Source organism: Tachyglossus aculeatus, chromosome 8 (genome assembly GCF_015852505.1).
Source record: "Tachyglossus aculeatus isolate mTacAcu1 chromosome 8, mTacAcu1.pri, whole genome shotgun sequence".
NCBI classification, from domain to species: Eukaryota; Metazoa; Chordata; class Mammalia; order Monotremata; family Tachyglossidae; genus Tachyglossus; species Tachyglossus aculeatus.
The window spans coordinates 9643473-9663227 of record NC_052073.1 but is presented as its reverse complement, the minus strand read 5'-3'; the positions used below and the strand labels follow the sequence as shown (position 1 = coordinate 9663227).

At 48.9% G+C, this 19755-nt stretch overlaps 1 protein-coding gene and 1 non-coding gene across 2 annotated transcripts; one reads left to right on the top strand and one right to left on the bottom strand.

The window, feature by feature from the left end:
• Nucleotides 1–4822: 4822 nt before the first annotated feature.
• Nucleotides 4823–19166, bottom strand: RNF114 (ring finger protein 114). Its single transcript, XM_038750410.1, has 6 exons — nt 19024–19166; nt 12649–12799; nt 10678–10784; nt 8490–8604; nt 7703–7810; nt 4823–6751 (listed from the first exon to the last, which is right to left on the bottom strand). The coding sequence occupies exons 1-6, from the start codon at nt 19131–19133 to the stop codon at nt 6686–6688; spliced, it is 657 nt and encodes a 218-aa protein (XP_038606338.1). The 5' UTR covers nt 19134–19166; the 3' UTR covers nt 4823–6685.
• TRNAV-CAC lies at nt 11947–12019 on the top strand. The gene has a single exon. It is a non-coding gene; the product is annotated as a tRNA-Val (tRNA).
• Nucleotides 19167–19755: the final 589 nt, after the last annotated feature.

The window sequence follows — 19755 nt, the reverse complement described above, 5'->3', positions numbered from 1 at the left end:
CGACCTCTGGCTCCCAAGCCCGGGCTCTTTCCACTGAGCCACGCTGCTTCTCTAACGTTCCCCTTGACTCCATTGTACAGGACTCTCCTAAGCACAAGGGAAGCAGCGTGGCTCAGTGGAAAGAGCTCGGGCTTTGGAGTCAGAGGTCATGGGTTCAAATTCTGGCTGCACCACTTGTCAGCTGGGTGACTTTGGGCAAATCACTTCACTTCTTTGGGCCTCAGTTACCTCTTCTGTAAAATGGGGATTAAGAGTGTGAGCCCCCTGTGGGACCACCTCATCACCTTGTAACCTCCGCAGCGCTTAGAGCAGTGCTATGCACATAGTAAGCACTTAATAAATGCCATCAAAAAAAAAAAGAGCTCAGGTTTGGGATTCAGAGGATGTGGGTTCTAATCCCGGCTCCACCGATTGTCAGCTGTGTGATTTTGGGCAAGTCACTTCACTTCTCTGGGCCTCAGTGACCTCATCTGTAAAATGGGGATTAAGACTGTGAGCCCCCTGTGGGACAACCTGATCACCTTGTAACCTCCCCAGCACTTAGAACAGTGCTTTGCACCTAGTAAGTGCTTCATAAATGCCATAAAAAAAAGAGCTCAGGCTTGGGATTCAGAGGATGTGGGTTCTAATCCCGGCTCCGCCAATTGTCAGCTCTGTGACTTTGGGCAAGTCACTTCACTTCTCTGGGCCTCAGTTACCTCATCTGGAAAATGGGGATTAAAACTGTGAGCCCCCCGTGGGACAACCTAATCACCTTGTAACTTCCCGAGCGCTTAGAACAGTGCTTTGCACATAGTAAGTGCTTAATAAATGCCATCAAACAAAAAAGGAGCTCAGGTTTGGGATTCAGAGGATGTGGGTTCTAATCCCGGCTCTGCCAATTGTCAGCTGTGTGACTTTGGGCAAGTCACTTCACTTCTCTGGGCCTCAGTTCCCTCATCTGTAAAAGGGAGATTGTGAGACTGTGAGCCCACGTGGGACAACCTGATTACTTTGTACCCCCCCACCCCACCCAGCGCTTAGAACAGTGCTTGGCACATAGTAAGCGCTTAACAAATGCCATCATCATTATTATTATTATTATTATTATTATTATTATTATTATTCTTACCCCAGCGCTTAGAACATTGCTTGGCACATAGCGCACAACAAATACCATCCTCACAAGGTAAGCGCTCAATAAATACCATTTATTGACTGATAAGAGGGGGAGACACATCACTGTACCGAAATTATGGATATGTACCTGTGGTGTGGGACACAGTTCCTCATAAAAATACGGTCGTGTGCAACTTTTCTGGGGTTCAGGTGAGCACCAGTGGGGAAGAGGGGGAGACCATCAGCTTGCATTGTGTCACCCTGAGACATGAATATGCCTGTATCTATAATTCTATTTATTTATATGGAGGCCTGTTTACTTGTTCCAGCACTTAGAACAGTGCTTTGCACATAGTAAGCGCTTAATAACTGCCATTATTATTATTGTTGTTTTGATGTCTGTCTCCCCCCCCATAATAATAATAATGGTGGTATTTGTTAAGCACTTACTATGTGCAAATAATAATGATAGCATTTATTAAGCGCTTACTATGTGTGAAGCACTGTTCTAACCGCTGGGGGGGATACAAGGAGATTAAGTTGTCCCACGGGGGGGCTCACTGTCATAATCCCCATTTTACAGATGAGGGAACTGAGGCACAGAGAAGTGAAATGACTTGCCCAAAGTCACAAAGCTGACAATTGGCGGAGCTGGGATTTGAACCCACAATCCCTGACTCGAAGACCCATGCTCTTTCCACTGAGCCACGCTGCTTCTCTGTGTTTGTGCGTATTTATTACTCTATTTATTTATTTCACTTGTATATATTTATTCTATTTATTTTATTTTGTTGATGTGTTTTGTTTTGTTCTGTCTCCCCCTTCTAGACTGTGAGCCTGCTGTTGGGTAGGGAACGCCTCTGTGTTGCCAACTTGGACTTCCCAAGCGCTTAGTACAGTGCTCTGCACACAGTAAGCACTCAATAAATACGATTGAATGAATGAATGTGACCCTGGGCAAGTCACTTCGCTTCTCTGGGCCTCAGTTATCTCATCCGTAAAATGGGGATGATTGAATAATAATAATGGTATTTGTTAAGTGCTTACTATGTGCTAAGCTCTGGGGAGGATACAAGGCGATCAGGTTGTCCTCCTGTGGGGCTCACAGTCTTCATCCCCATTTTACAGATGAGGGAACTGAGGCACAGAGAATAATAATAATAATGGCATTTATTAAGCGCTTACTCTGTGCAAAGCGCTGGGGAGGATACAAGGTGATCAGGTTGTCCCACGTGGGGCTCACAGTCTTCATCCCCATTTTACAGATGAAGGAACTGAGGCACAGAGAATAATAACAATAATAATGGCATTTATTAAGCACTTACTCTGTGCAAAGCGCTGTTCTAAGCGCTGGGGAGGATACAAGGTGATCAGGTTGTCCCACGTGGGGCTCACAGTCTTCATCCCCATTTTACAGATGAGGGAACTGAGGCCCAGAGAAGTGAAGTGACTTGTCCAAAGTCGTCACCCAGCTGACAAGTGGCGGAGCTGGGATTTGAACCCATGACCTCTGACTCCAAAGCCCGGGCTCTTTCCACTGAGCCACACTGCTTCTCTGAAGCAGGATGAAGACTGTGAGCCCCAAGTAGGACAACCTCATTACCTTGTATCTCCCTCAGCGCTTAGAACAGTGCTTGGCACATAGTAAGCGCTTAATAATAATAATAATAATGGCATTTATTAAGGGCTTACTATGTGCCAAGCACTGTTCTAAGCGCTTAATAAATGCTATTATTATTATTATTTCTAGACTGTGAGCCCGCTGTTGACTAGGGACCGTCTCTATATGTGGCCAACTTGGACTTCCCAAGTGCTTAGTGCAGGGCTCTGCACACAGTAAGTGCTCAAATATGATTGGATGAATGAAAGAATGAATTATTAAAGCTAGGTCTCTTTTTAAGCGCATGTGAGGAGAACCCCAAACAGATAATAATAATAATAATAATAATAATAATGATAGCATTTATTAAGCGCTTACTGTGTTATTACACAGTACTCTTAAGGCCAAACAGGGCCTAGTCATTCTTTCACTAATCAGTTTACACTCTAACACTCATTTACGTTTTGATGACCTCAGTTGTAAATATTTTTCCACCTGTTTCCCCTGTTTGGAGTGTAAGCTCGTTGCGGGCAGGGAATGTTTCACTTCTTTATGCTGTACTTCTCAAATGCTTAGCGCAGTGCACAACATCAAGTGGCAGGGAACTCTTGATTCAAAAGAATCCGATAAATAAGGCATTTTTGTTCAGAATCATGGACTTGTTCCAAATTGGATCAATCAATCAAGACTGTGAGCCCCCCGTGGGACAACCTGATCACCTTGTAACCTCCCCAGCGCTTAGAACAGTGCTTGGCACATAGTAAGCGCTTACTAAATGCCATTATTATTATTATTACAGGAAGAGGATCCAGGGAAGAGAAAGAATCCCAACATTAACGCCAAAGTCAGAGATTAATCCAGAAACCCCAAGTGGGAGGTAATGTAGCCCTCTGGGAAAAACTTGTTTTGAGTCAGGAGACTATGGCTCTTTCAATCAATCAATCAATCAATCAATCGTATTTGAGTGCTTACTGTGTGCAGAGCACTGTACTAAGCGCTTGGGAAGTACAAGTTGGCAACATATAGAGACGGTCGCTACCCAGCAGTGGGCTCACAGTCTAGAAGGGGGAGAACAAAACATATTAACAAAATTCCCCTCCTCTGCCGGAGTAAATCTGGGTAAGCCACAGCCTCAGTTTCCTCATCCGTACGAAGGGATTTGCTACCTGTTCTCCCTTCTCAGACTGTGAGCCCTGAGAGAGATGGGGCCTGTTTCTGATCAGATGATCTTCTACCTTACCCCAGGAGCACTTGTATATCAATCAATCAATCGTATTTATTGAGCACTTACTGTGTGCAGAGCGCTGTACTAAGCACTTGGGAAGTTCAAGTTGGCAACATATAGAGACATTCCCTACCCAACAGTGGGCTCAGTCTAGAAGGGCTCACAGTCTAGTCTAGAAGTCAGTCTAGAATCAATCAATCGTATTTATTGAGCGCTTACTGTGTGCAGAGCACTGTACTAAGCGCTTGGGAAGTACAAGTTGGCAACATATACAGTCCCTACCCAACAGTGGGCTCACAGTCTAAAAGGGGGAGTATATAAAAAGTATATATGTTTGTACAGATTTATTACTCTATTTATTTTACTTGTACATACTTACTATTCTTTTTATTTTGTTAAAGATGTGCATCTAATGTGCATGTGCATCTAATGATGAGCGGCATGGCTAAGTGGAAAAAGCCCGGGCTTTGGAGTCAGAGTTCATGGGTTCAAATTCCAGCTCTGCCAATTGTCAGCTGTGTGACTTTGGGCAAGTAACTTCACTTCTCTGGGCCTCAGTTCCCTCACCTGGAAAATGGGGATGAAGACTGTGAGCCCCCAGTGGGACAACCTGATCACCTTGTAACCTGCCCAGCACTTAGAACAGTGCTTTGCACATAGTAAGTGCTTAATAAATGCCATTATTATTATTACATTTAGCGCATCATTACATTATGAGCCCACTGTTGAGTAGGGACTGTCTCTATATGTTGCCAACTTGTACTTCCCAAGCGCTTAGTACAGTGCTCTGCACACAGTAAGCGCTCAATAAATACGACTGATTATTAAACACATGTCCACTTGTGGTATTTGTTGACCCACGACCAGGTCTTGGCAAAACAACACCCCACACCTTGGAGTTATGTCACTGAATTTATTTATACATTACATTGCCTTATAAAAGCCAGAACAAAACGAGCTCTCACTTTCAGAAAAGTCATTTTCATAAGAAATACAAGAAGTGCACTTAGTACAAAATATCATTGGAATTCACAGCACCAGCAAAACCGTGGACCAACTTTCCAACTCGAGTCACGGACCAGCCCCCGACGGAGGATATAATCACCTGTGCGGATGATATTAAATTCAGGGTTTCTAGTAAGGCGGTCAGCTAACCTCTATCCTTCGGGGGCCTCCAAACAGTTTATCGTCCTCAGGCAGCGGCCGGCCACCGGTACAGTGGGAAGACGGGTCACTGGCCAAAAAAAAAAAAAATCCTATCGCGCTTAAACTACTAGAAACTAGTGGGGTTGGCTCGGAACAGTGGCAAACACCCAGTTTCAAACCTTTGGGCCACGATGGCAACAGGGACCGGCCTCCGCCCTGGGAATTCAACTTTTCCCCTCAGAAGCTATTCAGAATACCATCCGCCTCGGCCTTGTGCCTCCTTCTGTGAGCCTCGCAGCGTCTCTCTAATCCCCTGAATGATTCTTCCAAGCACTAAGAGGGATTGTAGACCTGAAAGGTGGTTAGAGACCTTTTTAAACTTTGTGCAAAGAACGGTTATTCCTGGACGGTGCTTTTTTGCCCGTGCATTACATTCAAATACCTGTGCGTACGGGTCTGTGACCGTTCTGATTTCCTTTACGCTAGGAATGTACAAAACGAGGCTCTTGTCTTAAAACCACTTTCACCAGGGAGCCATTCGAAATTTACATATGTTGGCCAAGGTTAATACAATTTTTAAAGAGTGTAAAAAAAAAATATCCTGGAAATTGAAGCATTAAAAAGCCAAGCTTCACCACGGTTTTTCTGAGTGCTTTTGGATCCTCCAAGTTGGATCTTAATACCTTATTACACAAGCCCAGAGCCGAGGATGTAAGAAAATGCAGAAGGAGACTTCTACTACCGTTTGCATAAGAAAAGTAAATCTCAGAGATTGAAAACAACTTAAGTGAAAAAAACTTCCCTCCCTCTCCCCCAACTCCTTTACAAATAAAGATCATTTCAACTTCTAACCTAGAAGCAACTGATAAATGGAGGGTCAAACCTTCTCCCACAGGGCACCGTGTACGTGTTGAACCCAAGATTGCACCGGAAAGCTTCTGGAAGAGTCAGAGTGCTAGGAAAATGTTACTGAGAGCTAATAGGAACCCTAAACCCTGCTAAATTAAATCTGCTCAGTTAAAAGGATTTCTTGGAAGAAAAACCCAGGCATCGGCAGACAAAGCGAGTAACAAGCGCCACCCCCCCCCCCACCAACTGCTGGTCCCATGATACTCCCCAAGTTTGATCGCGGCTCGGGACACACCTGTGTCCAAAGCCCACATTCCTGAGGATAAGAAAATGAGATTTCATGGTCTCAGCTGGGCCACCGGCCCTGGGAAATTACTGCTGGCTCAGAGGAAATAACGGCTGAAACAAAGAGCATGGAACTAAGGTGGACAGGGGGAGGGATGAAAGCAGAGGGGCAAAGGAGGAAAACACGTTCTGTTCCCCGGAGGAGGAACCAGAAAACCAGAGAAGCAGATGAGCTGCAACGAAAGGAGAGGAGGTCGACAGTGTAGCCCGCAGACGCAGCGACAAACCCGAGGAGGAACTGGGCTTTAAACATCAACTCTCCCGGCCCCCACGAAACACACACACACACAAATAAACAAATTCGGTCGCTTTTACAGTCTACACCATTTTTAACGTGGCGATGGTGAAGAGAAGTCAAGATTGCTTGTTTTCATTCAGGCGATGGAAGCTCCGGATTTCAAGTGCCTAGCCGCGCCCTCGGTTCATTTATCCATCAAGGAACGGAGCAGGACCTGGTTCATCGTGTCATCTTCGTCGGCATCATAATCCTATCGGAAGAAAATCCATTTGAAGCCCGGGATCTCCCAATAACGGAAGGGAACAGACGGAGGGGCGCCTGCCAGAATTCATTAGGGTCGGTTCACACAGAGAAGGAGTTTTAGTTTTCCCCAGCACGACTGACCCGATGTTCTCGGAGCCCAGGGCCCAAGGGGACATTGTGATCTCCGAGGGCGTTCGGCCTTTGATGAGATGAAATGTTTCGGAGTAAGAACAGAACCGCCTAGAGTTGCAACATGAACCAAAGGGGCGGATGTCACCGTGTCCCTATTTGGAGCCTTGATCCTTGCCGTTTTGGTCCAGAGTCTGCGTCCCACAGAAATTTCCCAACCAGCTGGGGCTGCCCTGCCTTGGGTCACCACCAAGGCCCCCCCCGTCCCCCGAGAAGGAGCTGACCCCATTTCAAGCGGCCGGTGTGGTCATTCGTCTTGAAGGAGAGCCCGAAATTTAGTAGCCCGGCTCTGGCTAAACACACACAGGGTTGGAGGGTGGGGAAAGCGATTTTTCAAACAAACACTTTGGGCCAGCGCGATGCCCAGAGAACCGTTTCAGACCAAAGCAGAAACTCGACCCTTGGGCGTTGTATGTAGAGAGAGAGCGGATCTCCAGCCGGGAAAAAGCAAGTAGGGCGCATTTTCGTGGTTTCTGCAACACGCTGAATGGAAATTATCCTCCATTTGGCAAAACCGCACCCGCCCGTTTTAAAGAATTTGGCATTCTTTAGTGCAGCTTGGCTAATATCTATTTTAAGACAGAAACAGCTTCCACTTCCTCCTAAATCAGACCCAGCAGGAACCGGGGTGAATGTTAAATGTGGGGGAATGTGGGGGAAGATGGGAGGAGAGTGGGGAAGTAATGGGCGGTCAGAAGGATCACCTGACCTCTCTGAAAAACCCAGTTAAGGCAGCAGGGAAAGATCAAAGTCCACGCCCGTTACTTACCACAAAGGTATCGTAGGAAAACCGATGCCGCCTTTTGATGTGCTCTATAAAGTTGGCGCTCCTGTAGTTAGGGTCTCCCCAGGGCATCGAGGCACAAATTGGACAAACCTTTAAACAGAGAGAGGCAGAGTTATCCAATCCCTTCAAGAAGTCCAACCTCATAAGCACATTCTCTATTTGGAGAAGCGGCGTGGCTCAGTGGAAAGGGCCCGGGCTTTGGAGTCAGAGGTCGTGGGTTCAAATTCCAGCTCCACCACTTGTCAGCTGGGTGACTCTGGGCCTCAGTTACCTCATCTGCAAAATGGGGGATGAAGACCGTGAGCCCCCCGTGGGACAACCTGATCACCTTGTAACCTCCCCAGCGCTTAGAACAGTGCTTTGCACATAGTAAGCGCTTAATAAGTGCCATCATTATTATTATTATTATTTAAGGGGTCTGAAAAGCCCACCAACGAACCCCCAGGCAGACCCACCGGGCTAAGACTGACAAGAGGCTGCCTTTCAGTTTCCTCCACTAGCCTGAGGGTGCAATTTTAAGCCCCACGGCACTAATCCAAAAACTATCGGGGAAAAAAAGAATTCTTCTTCTAGAATTAAATCGAGAGGGAAACAAAGTCACCCATTACCTCTAAGGCCGGCTGGCAAGACAGATGTGGCGATCGACGTGCTGGCCTCCTCCGAATTAGTTCCCTCCCATCTACTGGACCACCCCCGTCCCGGGACCTCCGTCCATTTCACGAGGCTCCCCAACGCGCCGAAGCCAATCCCAATACACCATCCCCATTACCACTGATTTAGCGTCCAGGCTGTGGTCCTTTTTGCAGTGCTCCACTAGTCCTTCCTGATCCAGGTTCTTCTCCGAGCAGTAAGGGCAAGGAAAAGTGAAGCGGTTTGGGACGTCCCTAGAGAGCAGAGACAAACCCTGACACAAAAAGCACAAAAACGACTCTGCTCTTTATTAAGATGATGCGCTTCATACCTCGTGAACCGGAGGGAGTCCACGGAACTGGGCTATATTTCTAACACTAAGCACTTCCCTGTACATTCAACCTGGACCTGAACACCTCTTCCAGTTAAGAAGTGAAGTCTTACAGATCACACACACACACGCACGCACGCACGCATGCATGCACGCCTTTCGATCCGTAAGGCTAAAACACCTACATTTTGAAACCATAAAGTCTTTTACAACCTTGTTGCGTAATCAATTCATTCATTCAATCATATTTATTGAGCGCTTACTGTGTGCAGAGCACTGTACTGAGCGCTTGGGAAGTACAAGTTGTAATTACAAGGCACCTTTGTTCCTAGGCTTTCTTTCATGCACTGCTCCTATGAGGGGCAGGGATTGCATCCAACCTGATAAACTTGCATCTTTCCCAGTACTTAGAGCAGTGCTTGACACATAGTAAGCACTTTAATACCATAATTATACTTCAGGAGCAGCAGGCCTGGTGGACAGAGCATGGACCTTTGAGTTAGAGAACCTGGGTTCTAATCCCAGCTCTGCCACTCATCTGCTGGGTGACCCTGGGCAAGTCACTTAACTTCTCTGGGCCTCAGTTTCTTCATGGGGATGCAATACCTGTTCTCCCTCCTACTTAGGCTGTGAACCCCATATGGCACAAGGACCGTATCTGACTTAAGTTGCATATTAATAATAATAATAATAATGGCATTTATTAAGTGCTTACTATGTGCAAAGTACCGTTCTAAGCGCTGGGGAGTTTACAAGGTGATCAGCTTGTCCCACGGTGGGGCTCACAGTCTTAATCCCCATTTGACAGATGAGGTAACTGAGGCTCAGAGAAGTGAAGTGGCTTGCCCAAAGTCACCCAGCTGACAACTGGCGGAGTGGGGATTTGAACCCATCACCTCTGACTCCAAAGCCCGGGTTCTTTCCGCTGAGCCATGCTGCTTCAGCGCTTGACATTTAGTAAGTGCTTAACAAATAGCCCGGGCTTTGGAGCCAGAGGTCACGGGTTCAAATCCCAGCTCCGCCACACGTCTGCTGTGTGACCTTGGGCAAGTCACTTCACTTCTCTGGGCCGCAGTTCCCTCATCTGCAAAATGGGGATTATGACTGTGAGCCCCACGTGGGACAACTTGATCACCTTGTATCTCCTCCCAGCCCTTAGAACAGTGCTCTGCACATAGTAAGCGCTTAACAAACACCATCATCATCATCAAATAGCACAGTTACTTTCAAGTATTATTTCTACAGCCAGGATGGCCCAACTTGGGCTAGCCTGCATGAAGGTAAAGGGGGGAAATCCGGGAGTGTATTAGAGCAGCGAAATGCTCACTCCTCACCTGCCTAGGCTGCCGACGGCTCACCCGGCGACGTCAGTGGGACCCCAGCCAGATACAGGGAGGATTTAGGGAAAAAGGGAAATACTTATAACGAGGGGCAGGAAGTCCCCCTCTGTAAACTTCTGGACCTTTATGGGCTTTTACCTAGATGCCGGCTACAGTACGGGGGACTTCCCCGGCAACTAAAATCGTACGACAAGCCTAAGCAGCAGCTAAGCTGAAACAGCGTGGCCCAACGGAAAGAGCACGGGCCTGCGAGTCGGAGGACCTGGATTCTAATCCCGCCCGCTGTGGGGCCTCGGGCAAGTCGCTTCACTTCTCCGTGCCTCAGTTCCCTCATCTGTAAAATGGGGATTAAATCCTACTTCCTCCTACTTAGCCTGTCAGCCCCATGTGGGACAGGGGCTATGCCCCACCTGACTAACTTGCCTCTTCCCCTGTGCTCAGCACATAGTAAGCACTGAAGCTCTCCCCCTTTTAGACTGTGAGCCCACTGTTGGGTAGGGACTGTCTCTATATGTTGCCAGCTTGTACTTCCCAAGCGCTTAGTACAGTGCTCTGCACACAGTAAGCGCTCAATAAATACAAATGATGATGATGATGAACAAGGACTACGATTAGGATTGCTATGATCATTAATATAAGAATGGCGGCATAGTCACCTCTGCTGACGAGACACATCTTTAGAGGCCGCTTTAACATCTTCCATTAGCAGGCTCTGGTATTTGCCGCAGGACGCCGCGTGCTCTCGCAGCTTGGAAAGGAACAGCTGAGGGAGCAATACGTACAACCGAGGTTAGCAATTGCTTACCAACTCAGAGGCAGAGTGACCGAGAGAAGAGATAGCACCCTAGGAGGAGAGTGGCTGGGTGAGAAACCTGGAGGTCGGCCAAGCCCAGGTGGGGCCGGGGCTACAGAGACGGAGGCGAAGATGCCGGGCTGGCTTTGAGTCGGGGACCTTATCCTTCCTGAATTCTTGCAATGCCAGGACTGGACGAAAGCGAAGCTCACCGCACACTCGGCTGCTAGAGAGGGAGATGGGCACAACAGGAAAACTGAACAGGTGCAGGACGGGCAGGTGACAGGGAGCGACAGCTTCTAATGGCCTCCAGGCCTGGCTGAGGCCTCTCCTTAATACAGAGGGTGAAACGGTTACACTGCTCCTTATTAAAACGATTGCTCTAACTGGAATGGCTTGTTATTCAGCTTTTGGTTAATGATGAGGTTTAAGGATTCCAGCTCCCCGCTTCCCCACAGAGGGATTCCCCGGAAACCAGCGGGGTATGTTTTATTTTACGAGGTGCTTTCTGCTTTCCGGATACGCACACTCGGTATGTAGGGGAGACGTTACGGTCAATTGCAGTTGTAGGTGATTTAAGGGTTCTCTCTGAGCACATGCCAGGAACCACATCTTATTATGTGCTGGGAGAGAAAGGCTTTGAGGCGGGAGTGCCAGAGCCGCTCGCGCTAATTAGTACAACAACTGATTTGATAAACTGAAGATACCCTCCAGATCTGCTCTCTGGCTCATGAGCCGCAAAGCCTGAAGACTCTTAAATTTGCTACTCTGTAAAACGTGACTAGTAACAAGAGGAAGACAGAACACCCAAGTCTGCAGAAATGTGAGAAAACAACGTTCTTCTGGGGGCTCTACTGAGAAGATGACTTTTGCCTGTAAAAGCCAGCTAAAAACGCTTGTTGAAATCTACTCTTCCGAAATAGTTCTGCCAATTCCCATCTCCCTCCCGCCTCACCCAGTCTATCAGTCTGTCTGGCAGCACTGGGGTCTAGTGGAAAGAATATAGTACTGGAAGTCAGGAGACCTGGATTCGAATCCCGGCTGGGCTCCTGCTGTGTGACCTTGGTAAGTCACTTAACCTCTCTATGCCTCAGCTTCCTCATCCGTAAAATAGGGATTCGATCCATGTGTAGTTTCCGTAGTGTAGTGGTTATCACGTTCGCCTCACACGCGAAAGGTCCCCGGTTCGAAACCGGGCGGAAACACTCAATTTTATGTATATATGTTTGTCCGTATTTATTACTCTATTTATTTTACTTGTACATATCTATTCTATTTATTTTATTTTGTTCATATGTTTGGTTTTGTTCTCTGTCTCCCCCTTCTAGACTGTGAGCCCACTGTTGGGTAGGGACTGTCTCTATACGTTGCCAACTTGCACTTCCCAAGCGCTTAATACAGTGCTCTGCACACAGTAAGCGCTCAATAAATACGATTGATTGATTGATGTGTCCCGTCCCCCCCCTTTGGCCTGGGAGCTTAATGTAGGTCAGGGGCTGTGTCTGATCTGATTCTATCACAGCGCTTTGCTCAGTGGTTGGTACCGACTAAACGCTTCAGACCCTAATTAATATTATTACTGCCTGACGAAAACACTTCCCTTAGGCCTTAAGAGTTTGAATGGTCTCGGTAACACCATAGTTAGCTCTCTCAACATCCACTTATCTACACCAAAAGCCCCAAACCGCCGAAGGCAGAAGTGCAGGAATCCAGACATTCTCATGATGACTTCGCCTCATCTGCGTCCACGGGACTCACTGCATTTTTAAAGGACGCCTGTCACACAAAAGCACCACGGAGATGGCTCCCAATTCCACTTTCATTGTCCACTTACATTTTTATGGCAGCCATTACAAGTTGTCTCGGTCCTTTCAATTTGACTTTCAAGCTCCCTGGCCCGTTCTTTAATCCACAGAGGACTGCGGCACACCCCACAGACGGGTTTCTTCGGCTTCAGACACTCCTCCAGGCACGCGGAACAAAAACTAAAGCAACGGGAAAGACAACAGCTCACACTACGGAAAGATCTTGAAGACCCCTTTCAGCGGGTCTTTAGACATCACTAACATATTTAGTGCAGACCCGCTACCGAAACTGGTCCCAAACTCGGCCAAGAAGCAGAAGTTCACAACGAGACTTCTGACACAATCTAAGTAAAACTGCCATATCCTTCCTTAAATCACTACCGGCTACAGAACTTTGACCTGGGGAGTTATTTTTCCTTAGGCTAACCCTCCCTAGTCTCTTTCCTCTCCTCCATTCCAAGAGGGTTAAAACACGATGGTATCCGTTTTGTGTTTTTTTGAAAGAATTAACAGTGCAACACTGACGTGAATATTGTCCAGAAACAACTTAACGTTTCCATCCCAACTGAAAAGATAAAATCCGACTGGAAAAAGAAAAAGGCCATCACGCTGGCTTATTTTTGTCTTGCGGAGCCAGATGGGCCCCTCTCAAAATCCCAGATTTTCCAGTCCTCTGCCAGTCTCGGCTACGGGAGGAAGAGTCAAGCAGAGACCTGTCCTTTCCGTTAAAAGCCTGGGCAGCAGCGTGGCTCAGCGGAACGAGCCCGGGCTTGGGAGCCTGAGGTCATGGGTTCTAATCCCGGCTCCGCCACTTGTCAGCTGGGTAATAATAATAATGATAATAATGATGGCATTTGTTAAGCGCTTACTATGTGCAAAGCACTGTTCTAAACGCTGGGGGGGATGCAAGGTGATCAGGTTGTCCCACGTGGGGCTCACAGTCTTAATCCCCATTTTACAGATGAGGTAACTGAGGCGCAGAGAAGTTAAGTGACTTGCCCAAGGTCACACAGCAGACATGTGGAGGAGCTGGGATTCGAACCCACGACCTCTGACTCCAAAGCCCGGGCTCTTTCCACTGAGCCATGCTGCTTCCCTAAGCTGGGTGACTTTGGGCAAGTCACTTCACTTCTCTGGGCCTCATCTGTAAAATGAGGATAAAGACTGTGAGCCCCACGTGGGACAACCTGATCACCTTGTATCCCTCCCAGCGTTTAGAACGGTGCTCAGCACATAGTAAGCGCTTAATAAACGCCATCATTATTATTATTATTGAGCAGCGGCTGGCGAGTGGAAGGCCATCTGCTACAAGTCAAAACTTCCCCCGCGCCGGGCAGCGGCGACGTGGGAGAGAGTCGAGGGTGGAGGTTCAAGTTGACCGCACAGAAGGCGGCAACGGTAAACCACGTCCCGATTTTTTACCAAGGAAACACTACCGGAACGACTGCAGATGGAGGTGGGGCGTTCTGCGAGAGATGTGTCCACCGAGTCGCTACGGGCCAGAGACGACTCGTCAGCGTAAAACAAGACAAGAGCCAGACGGAGATGGGGGCTGTGGGGGCTTGCCCTTCCTCGCTGGAGGCAGGCGCTCAACTCTAAATGCATCAGGGAAGCGGGACTGAAAATTGGCGGAGAAGGCAGAAGAGAGGCAGCATGGCTTGGTGGGAAGAGCACGGGCTTGGGAGTCAGAGGACGTGGGTTCTAATTCTGGCTCTCCGCCGCCAGTCTGCGGATCTGAACCCATGGCCTCCGACTCCAAAGCCCGGGCTCTTCCCACTGAGCCACGCTGCTTCTCCGACAGAAGAGATTGGGCAGTCCCTGGCTCCCCCTTCACCTGGAGAAAAATTAAGTTTTTTTCATCAATGGTACTTACTGAGCGCTTACTACATGCAGAGCACTGTACTAAGTGCTTGGGAGAGGACAAAGCAGCAGAGTTGATAGGCGCATTCCCTACCCACTATTATTATTTTATTATTACCCACCATGGGAGCTTAGTCTAGTCTTCAAGCCTCCCCTCCCCCTGGGTCAACTTTCTTAACTATCAGGTGCCATTTCCCTGGACAAAGGCTAATCTTTCTGCCCAACGGCTTGGGCAAGTCACTTCACTTCTCTGTGCCTCAGTTACCCCGTCTGTAAAATGGAGATTAAGACTGTGAGCCCGAGGTGGGACAACCTGCTTACCTTGCATCTACCCCAGCACTTAGAACAGTGCTTGGCACATAGTAAGAGTGCCAAACAAATACCATTATTATTGTTATTAATAAGGGGAGACCCAAAAGACATGGCGTAACCAGAGAGCAGTGATCTGGGGGTGGGGGAGAGGGGGTGTCGGGACAGAATAATAATAATAATGGTATTTGTTAAGCGCTTACTATGTGCAAAGCACTGTTCTAAGCGCTGGGGAGGTTACAAGGGGATCAGGTTGTCCCACGGGGGGCTCACAGTTTTCATCGCCATTTTCCAGATGAGGTAACTGAGGCCCAGAGAAGTGAAGTGACTTGCCCAAAGTCACACAGCTGACAGTTGGCGGAGCTGGGATTTGAACCCGTGACCTCTGCCTCCAAAGCCCGGGCTCTTTCCACTGAGCCACGCTGCTTCTCCGACAGAAGAGATTGGGCAGTCCCTGGCTCCCCCTTCACCTGGAGAAAAAGAAAGTTTTTTTCATCGGTGGTACTTACTGAGCGCTTACTACATGCAGAGCACTGTACTAAGTGCTTGGGAGAGGACAAAGCAACAGAGTTGATAGGCACATTCCCTACCCACTATTATTATTATTATTTTATTATTATTATTACCCACCATGGGAGCTTAGTCTAGTCTTCAAGCCTCCCCTCCCCCTGGGTCAACTTTCTTAACTATCAGGTGCCATTTCCCTGGACAAAGGCTAATCTTTCTGCCCAACGGCTTCTAGCATCAGACTTGAGAAATGTCAGCGGCCTGGCCTAGTGGAAAGGGCACAGGACTGGAAGTCAAGAGACCTGGGTTCAAATATCCGCCCTGCTGTCTGCCTGCTGTGTGACGCCGGGCAAGTCGCTTGACTTCTCCGTGCCTCAGTTCCTTCATCTGTAAAGTGGGAGTAAACTGCCCGTAAAATGTCCCATAGGTGTTGCCGGGAGCTGTGTCCAGTCTGGTTGTCTTGTATCTACACCACCGTTCACTAATAATAATAATAATAATGATGGTATTTGTTAAGCACTTACTATGTGCAAAGCACTGTTCTAAGTGCTGGGGGGGATGCAAGGTGATCGGGTTGTCCCACGTAGGGCTCACAGTCTTCATCCCCATTTTCCAGATGAGGTAACTGAGGCCCAGAGAAGTGAAGTCTTCTAGACTGTGAGTGGGTAGGGACCGTCTCTATATGTTGCCAACTTGGACTTCCCAAGCATTTAGCGCAGTGCTCTGCACACAGTAAGCGCTCAATAAATACGATTGAATGAATGAATGAATGAAGTCTTCTAGACTGTAAGCCTGCTGTTGGGTAGCGACCGTCTCTATATGTTGCCAACTTGGACTTCCCAAGCGCTTAGTACAGTGCTCCGCACACAGTAAGCACTCAATAAATACGACTGAATGAATGAATGAATGAGGCGGCTTGCCCAAAGTCACACAGCTGACAAGTGGCGGAGCTGGGATTCGAATCCATGACCTCTGACGTGGCGGAGCTGGGATTCGAACCCATGACCTCTGACTCCCAAGCCCAGTAGTGCTTGACCCATAGTAAGCACTTAACAAAACAGCATAAATATTACTATTAAGGGGACTGATTAGGGGGGCGGTGGGGGAAAGGGACAGAAGGAGAAGCAGTGTTGCCTAACGGTCAGAGCCCGTGGCTGGGAGTCAGATGGTCATGGGTTCGAATCCCAGCTCCTCCACTTCTCTGCTGTGTGACCTTGGGCATGTCACTTTACTTCTCTGGGCCTCGGTTCCCTCATCTGTAAAATGGGGATGGAGTCTGTGAGCCCTGTGTGGGACAGGGGCTGTGTCCCAACCCGACTTGCACGTACTTACCTCAGCACTTCGAAAAGCACACGGCATACGGTAAGAGCTTAACAAATACCATATTATTACCATCACTATCCCTGTTCCAAGCACTAGGGTAGATACAAGGCAGTCAGGTTGTCCCACACTGGGCTCACGGTCTTAATCCCCATTTTGCAGGTGAGGGAACTGAGGCCCAGAGAAGTGAAGTGACTTGCCCCAAGTCACCCAGCTGACAAGTGGCGGAGGCGGGATTAGAACCCACGACCTCTGACTCCCAAGCCCGGGCTCTGGCCACTAAGCCACGCTGCTTCTCATCCACCTCGGCGACTAGTCCAGTGTCTGGTGCAAAATAATAATAATAACAATAATAATGAAAAGTTCCTTTCTTTTGAGTTCTATCTTTCCAAACCCTTCCATGCCTGTTCAGGGCATGTCACCGCACCCCCCCCCCCAACCTCAAAAATCTCCAAGCTAGCTCTCTTCCTCCCTTCAAAGCCCTAAAGAAAGCTCACCTCCTCCAGGAGGCCTTCCCAGGCTGAGCCCCTCTTTTCCTCTGCTCCCCCTCCCCATCACCCCGACTCCTTCCCTCTCTGCCCCACAGCACTTGTGTGCATATTTATAACTATAATTGCATTTATTTTTTATTAATGATGTGCATATATATATATATATATATATATATATATGTATTTATTTATAGTGATGCTACTGCTGCCTGTTTACTCATTTTGATGTCCTTCTGGACCGTGAGCCTGTTGTGGGCAGGGATGGTCTCCCTTTGTGGCTGAATTGTACTTCCCAAGTGCTCAGAACAGTGCTCTGCACACAGTGAGTGCTCAATAAAGATGACTGAATGAATGAATATCTACGATTCTACTTATCGATACTGACGCTATTGATGCCCACCCTACTTGTTTTGTTCTGAGTCTGTTTCCCCCTTTCTAGACTGTGAGGCCGTTGTGGGCTGGGATGGTCTCTCTCGGTGGCTGAATTGTACTTCCCAAGCGCTTAGAACAGTGCTCTGCACACTGTAAGCACTCAATAAATACAACTGATTGATTAGAACAGTGCTCTGCACACAGTGAGTGCTCAATAAAGATGACTGACTGATTGAGTGACTGAGTGAGTGGCTGGATGTGTGATTGACAGTGACTGGGTGAGTGTGAGTGGGTGACGGAGTGACTGGATGAGTGTGAGTGTGTGACTGACTGGGTGAGTGACTGACTGGGTGTGTGACTGGGTGAGTGCGAATGACTGAGTGACTGGGTGAGTGTGAGTGACGGTGTGTGACTAAGTGACTGGGTGAGTGTGAGTGACAGTGAGTGTGTGACTGAGTGTGTGACTGAGTGTGAGTGACTCAGTGGCTGGGTGTATGACTGGGTGAGTGTGACTAAGTGAGTGACTGGGTGAGTGTGAGTGTGAGTGACTGGGTGTATGACTGAGTGACTGGGTGAGTGTGGGTGACAGTGAGTGTGTGACTGACTGGGTGGAGTGGCAGTGAGTGTGTGACTGGGTGAGTGACTGAGTATGTGACTGGGTGAGTGTGAGTGAGTGACTGCGTGTGCGACTGACTGGGTGAGTGACTGGGTGAGTGACTAAGTGAGAGTGAGTGAGTGGGTGTGTGCCTGACTGACAGGGTGAGTGTGGGTGACAGTGAGTGTGTGACTGGGTGAGTGACTAAGTGACCGGGTGAGTGTGAGTGACTGTGTGACTGGGTGAGTGTGACTGAGCGTGTGACTGACGGTGAGGGACTGACTGACTGGGTGAGTGTGAGTGACTGTGTGACTGCCTGGGTGAGTGTGAGTGACTAAGTGAGTGTGAGTGACTGGGTGTGTGCCTGACTGACTGGGTGAGTGCGGGTGACAGTGAGTGTGTGACTGGCTGGGTGAGGGACTGAGTGACTGGATGAGTGTGAGTGAGTGACTGAGTGTGTGACTGGGCGAGTGTGAGTGACTAAGTGAGTGTGAGTGAGTGACTGGGTGTGTGCCTGACTGACTGAGTGTGGGTGACAGTGAGTGTGTGACTGGGTGAGGGACTGACTGAGTGACTGGGTGAGTGTGAGTGAGTGTGTGACTGACTGGGCGAGTGTGAGTGACTGAGTGTGAGTGAGTGACTGGGTGTGTGCCTGACTGACTGGCTGAGTGTGGGCGTGAGGGACAGTGAGTGTGTGACTGATGACCGACTGGGTGAGGAACTGACTGAGTGACTGGGTGAGTGAGTGACTGAGTGTGTGACTGACTGGGCGAGTGTGAGCGACTGAGTGTGAGTGAGTGAGTGAGTGACTGGGTGTGTGCCTGACTGACTGGGTGAGTGTGGGGGTGAGTGACTGAGTGAGTGTGAGTGAGCGGGCGGGCGCCCGTTGCGGGAGGTCGGTTGGTGCTTCCGGTCCGCCCCTCCCCCCCCAGCCCCCGCTCCCCGCTCACATGTGTCCGCACTGCGCCTTCACCGGCTTGTCGTACACCTCCAGGCACACGGGGCACGTGAAGCGCGACGAGTCCCTGGCGGCCATGGCGGCCGCGGCGGCGGAGTCCATGGCGGCGGCGGCCCCCTGAGGAGCGCCGTCCCCGCCGCCACCCGGGCGCCGCGGCTCGGCCGCCATCTTGGCCCCCGGAGCCCGCCCGCCCGCCCGCGGTGGCCCGGAAGGCCCAGGAGGAGCCGCCGCCCGCCGCCGGCACGTGACCCGCACACGTGACCCCCCCCACCGCCCGGCCCGCCACGGACGGCCGCGCCCCCTAGGGGACACGGCTGGTAGTCCTTCCTTCGTATTTACCGAGCGCTTGCTGGGTGCGGAGCGCCGGGCTGAGCGCTTGGGAAGCACAAGTCGGCAACAGAGAGAGAGAGAGACGGTCCCTACCCAACGGCGGGCTCAGTCTAGAAGGGGGACAGACGAAAAAACAAAACATATCAACAAAATAAATAGAATAAATATGTACCGGTAACATGAATAAATAAATAGAGTAATAAATACGTACAAACATATAGACATATATACAGGAGCATTCATTCACTCATTCATTCATTTACTCATTCATTCATTCGTTTACTCATTCATCCATTTGCTCGTTCGTTTACTCATTTACTCATTCGTTTACTCATTTACTCATTCATCCATTCACATACTCATTCATTCATTCATTTACTCATTCATTCATTCA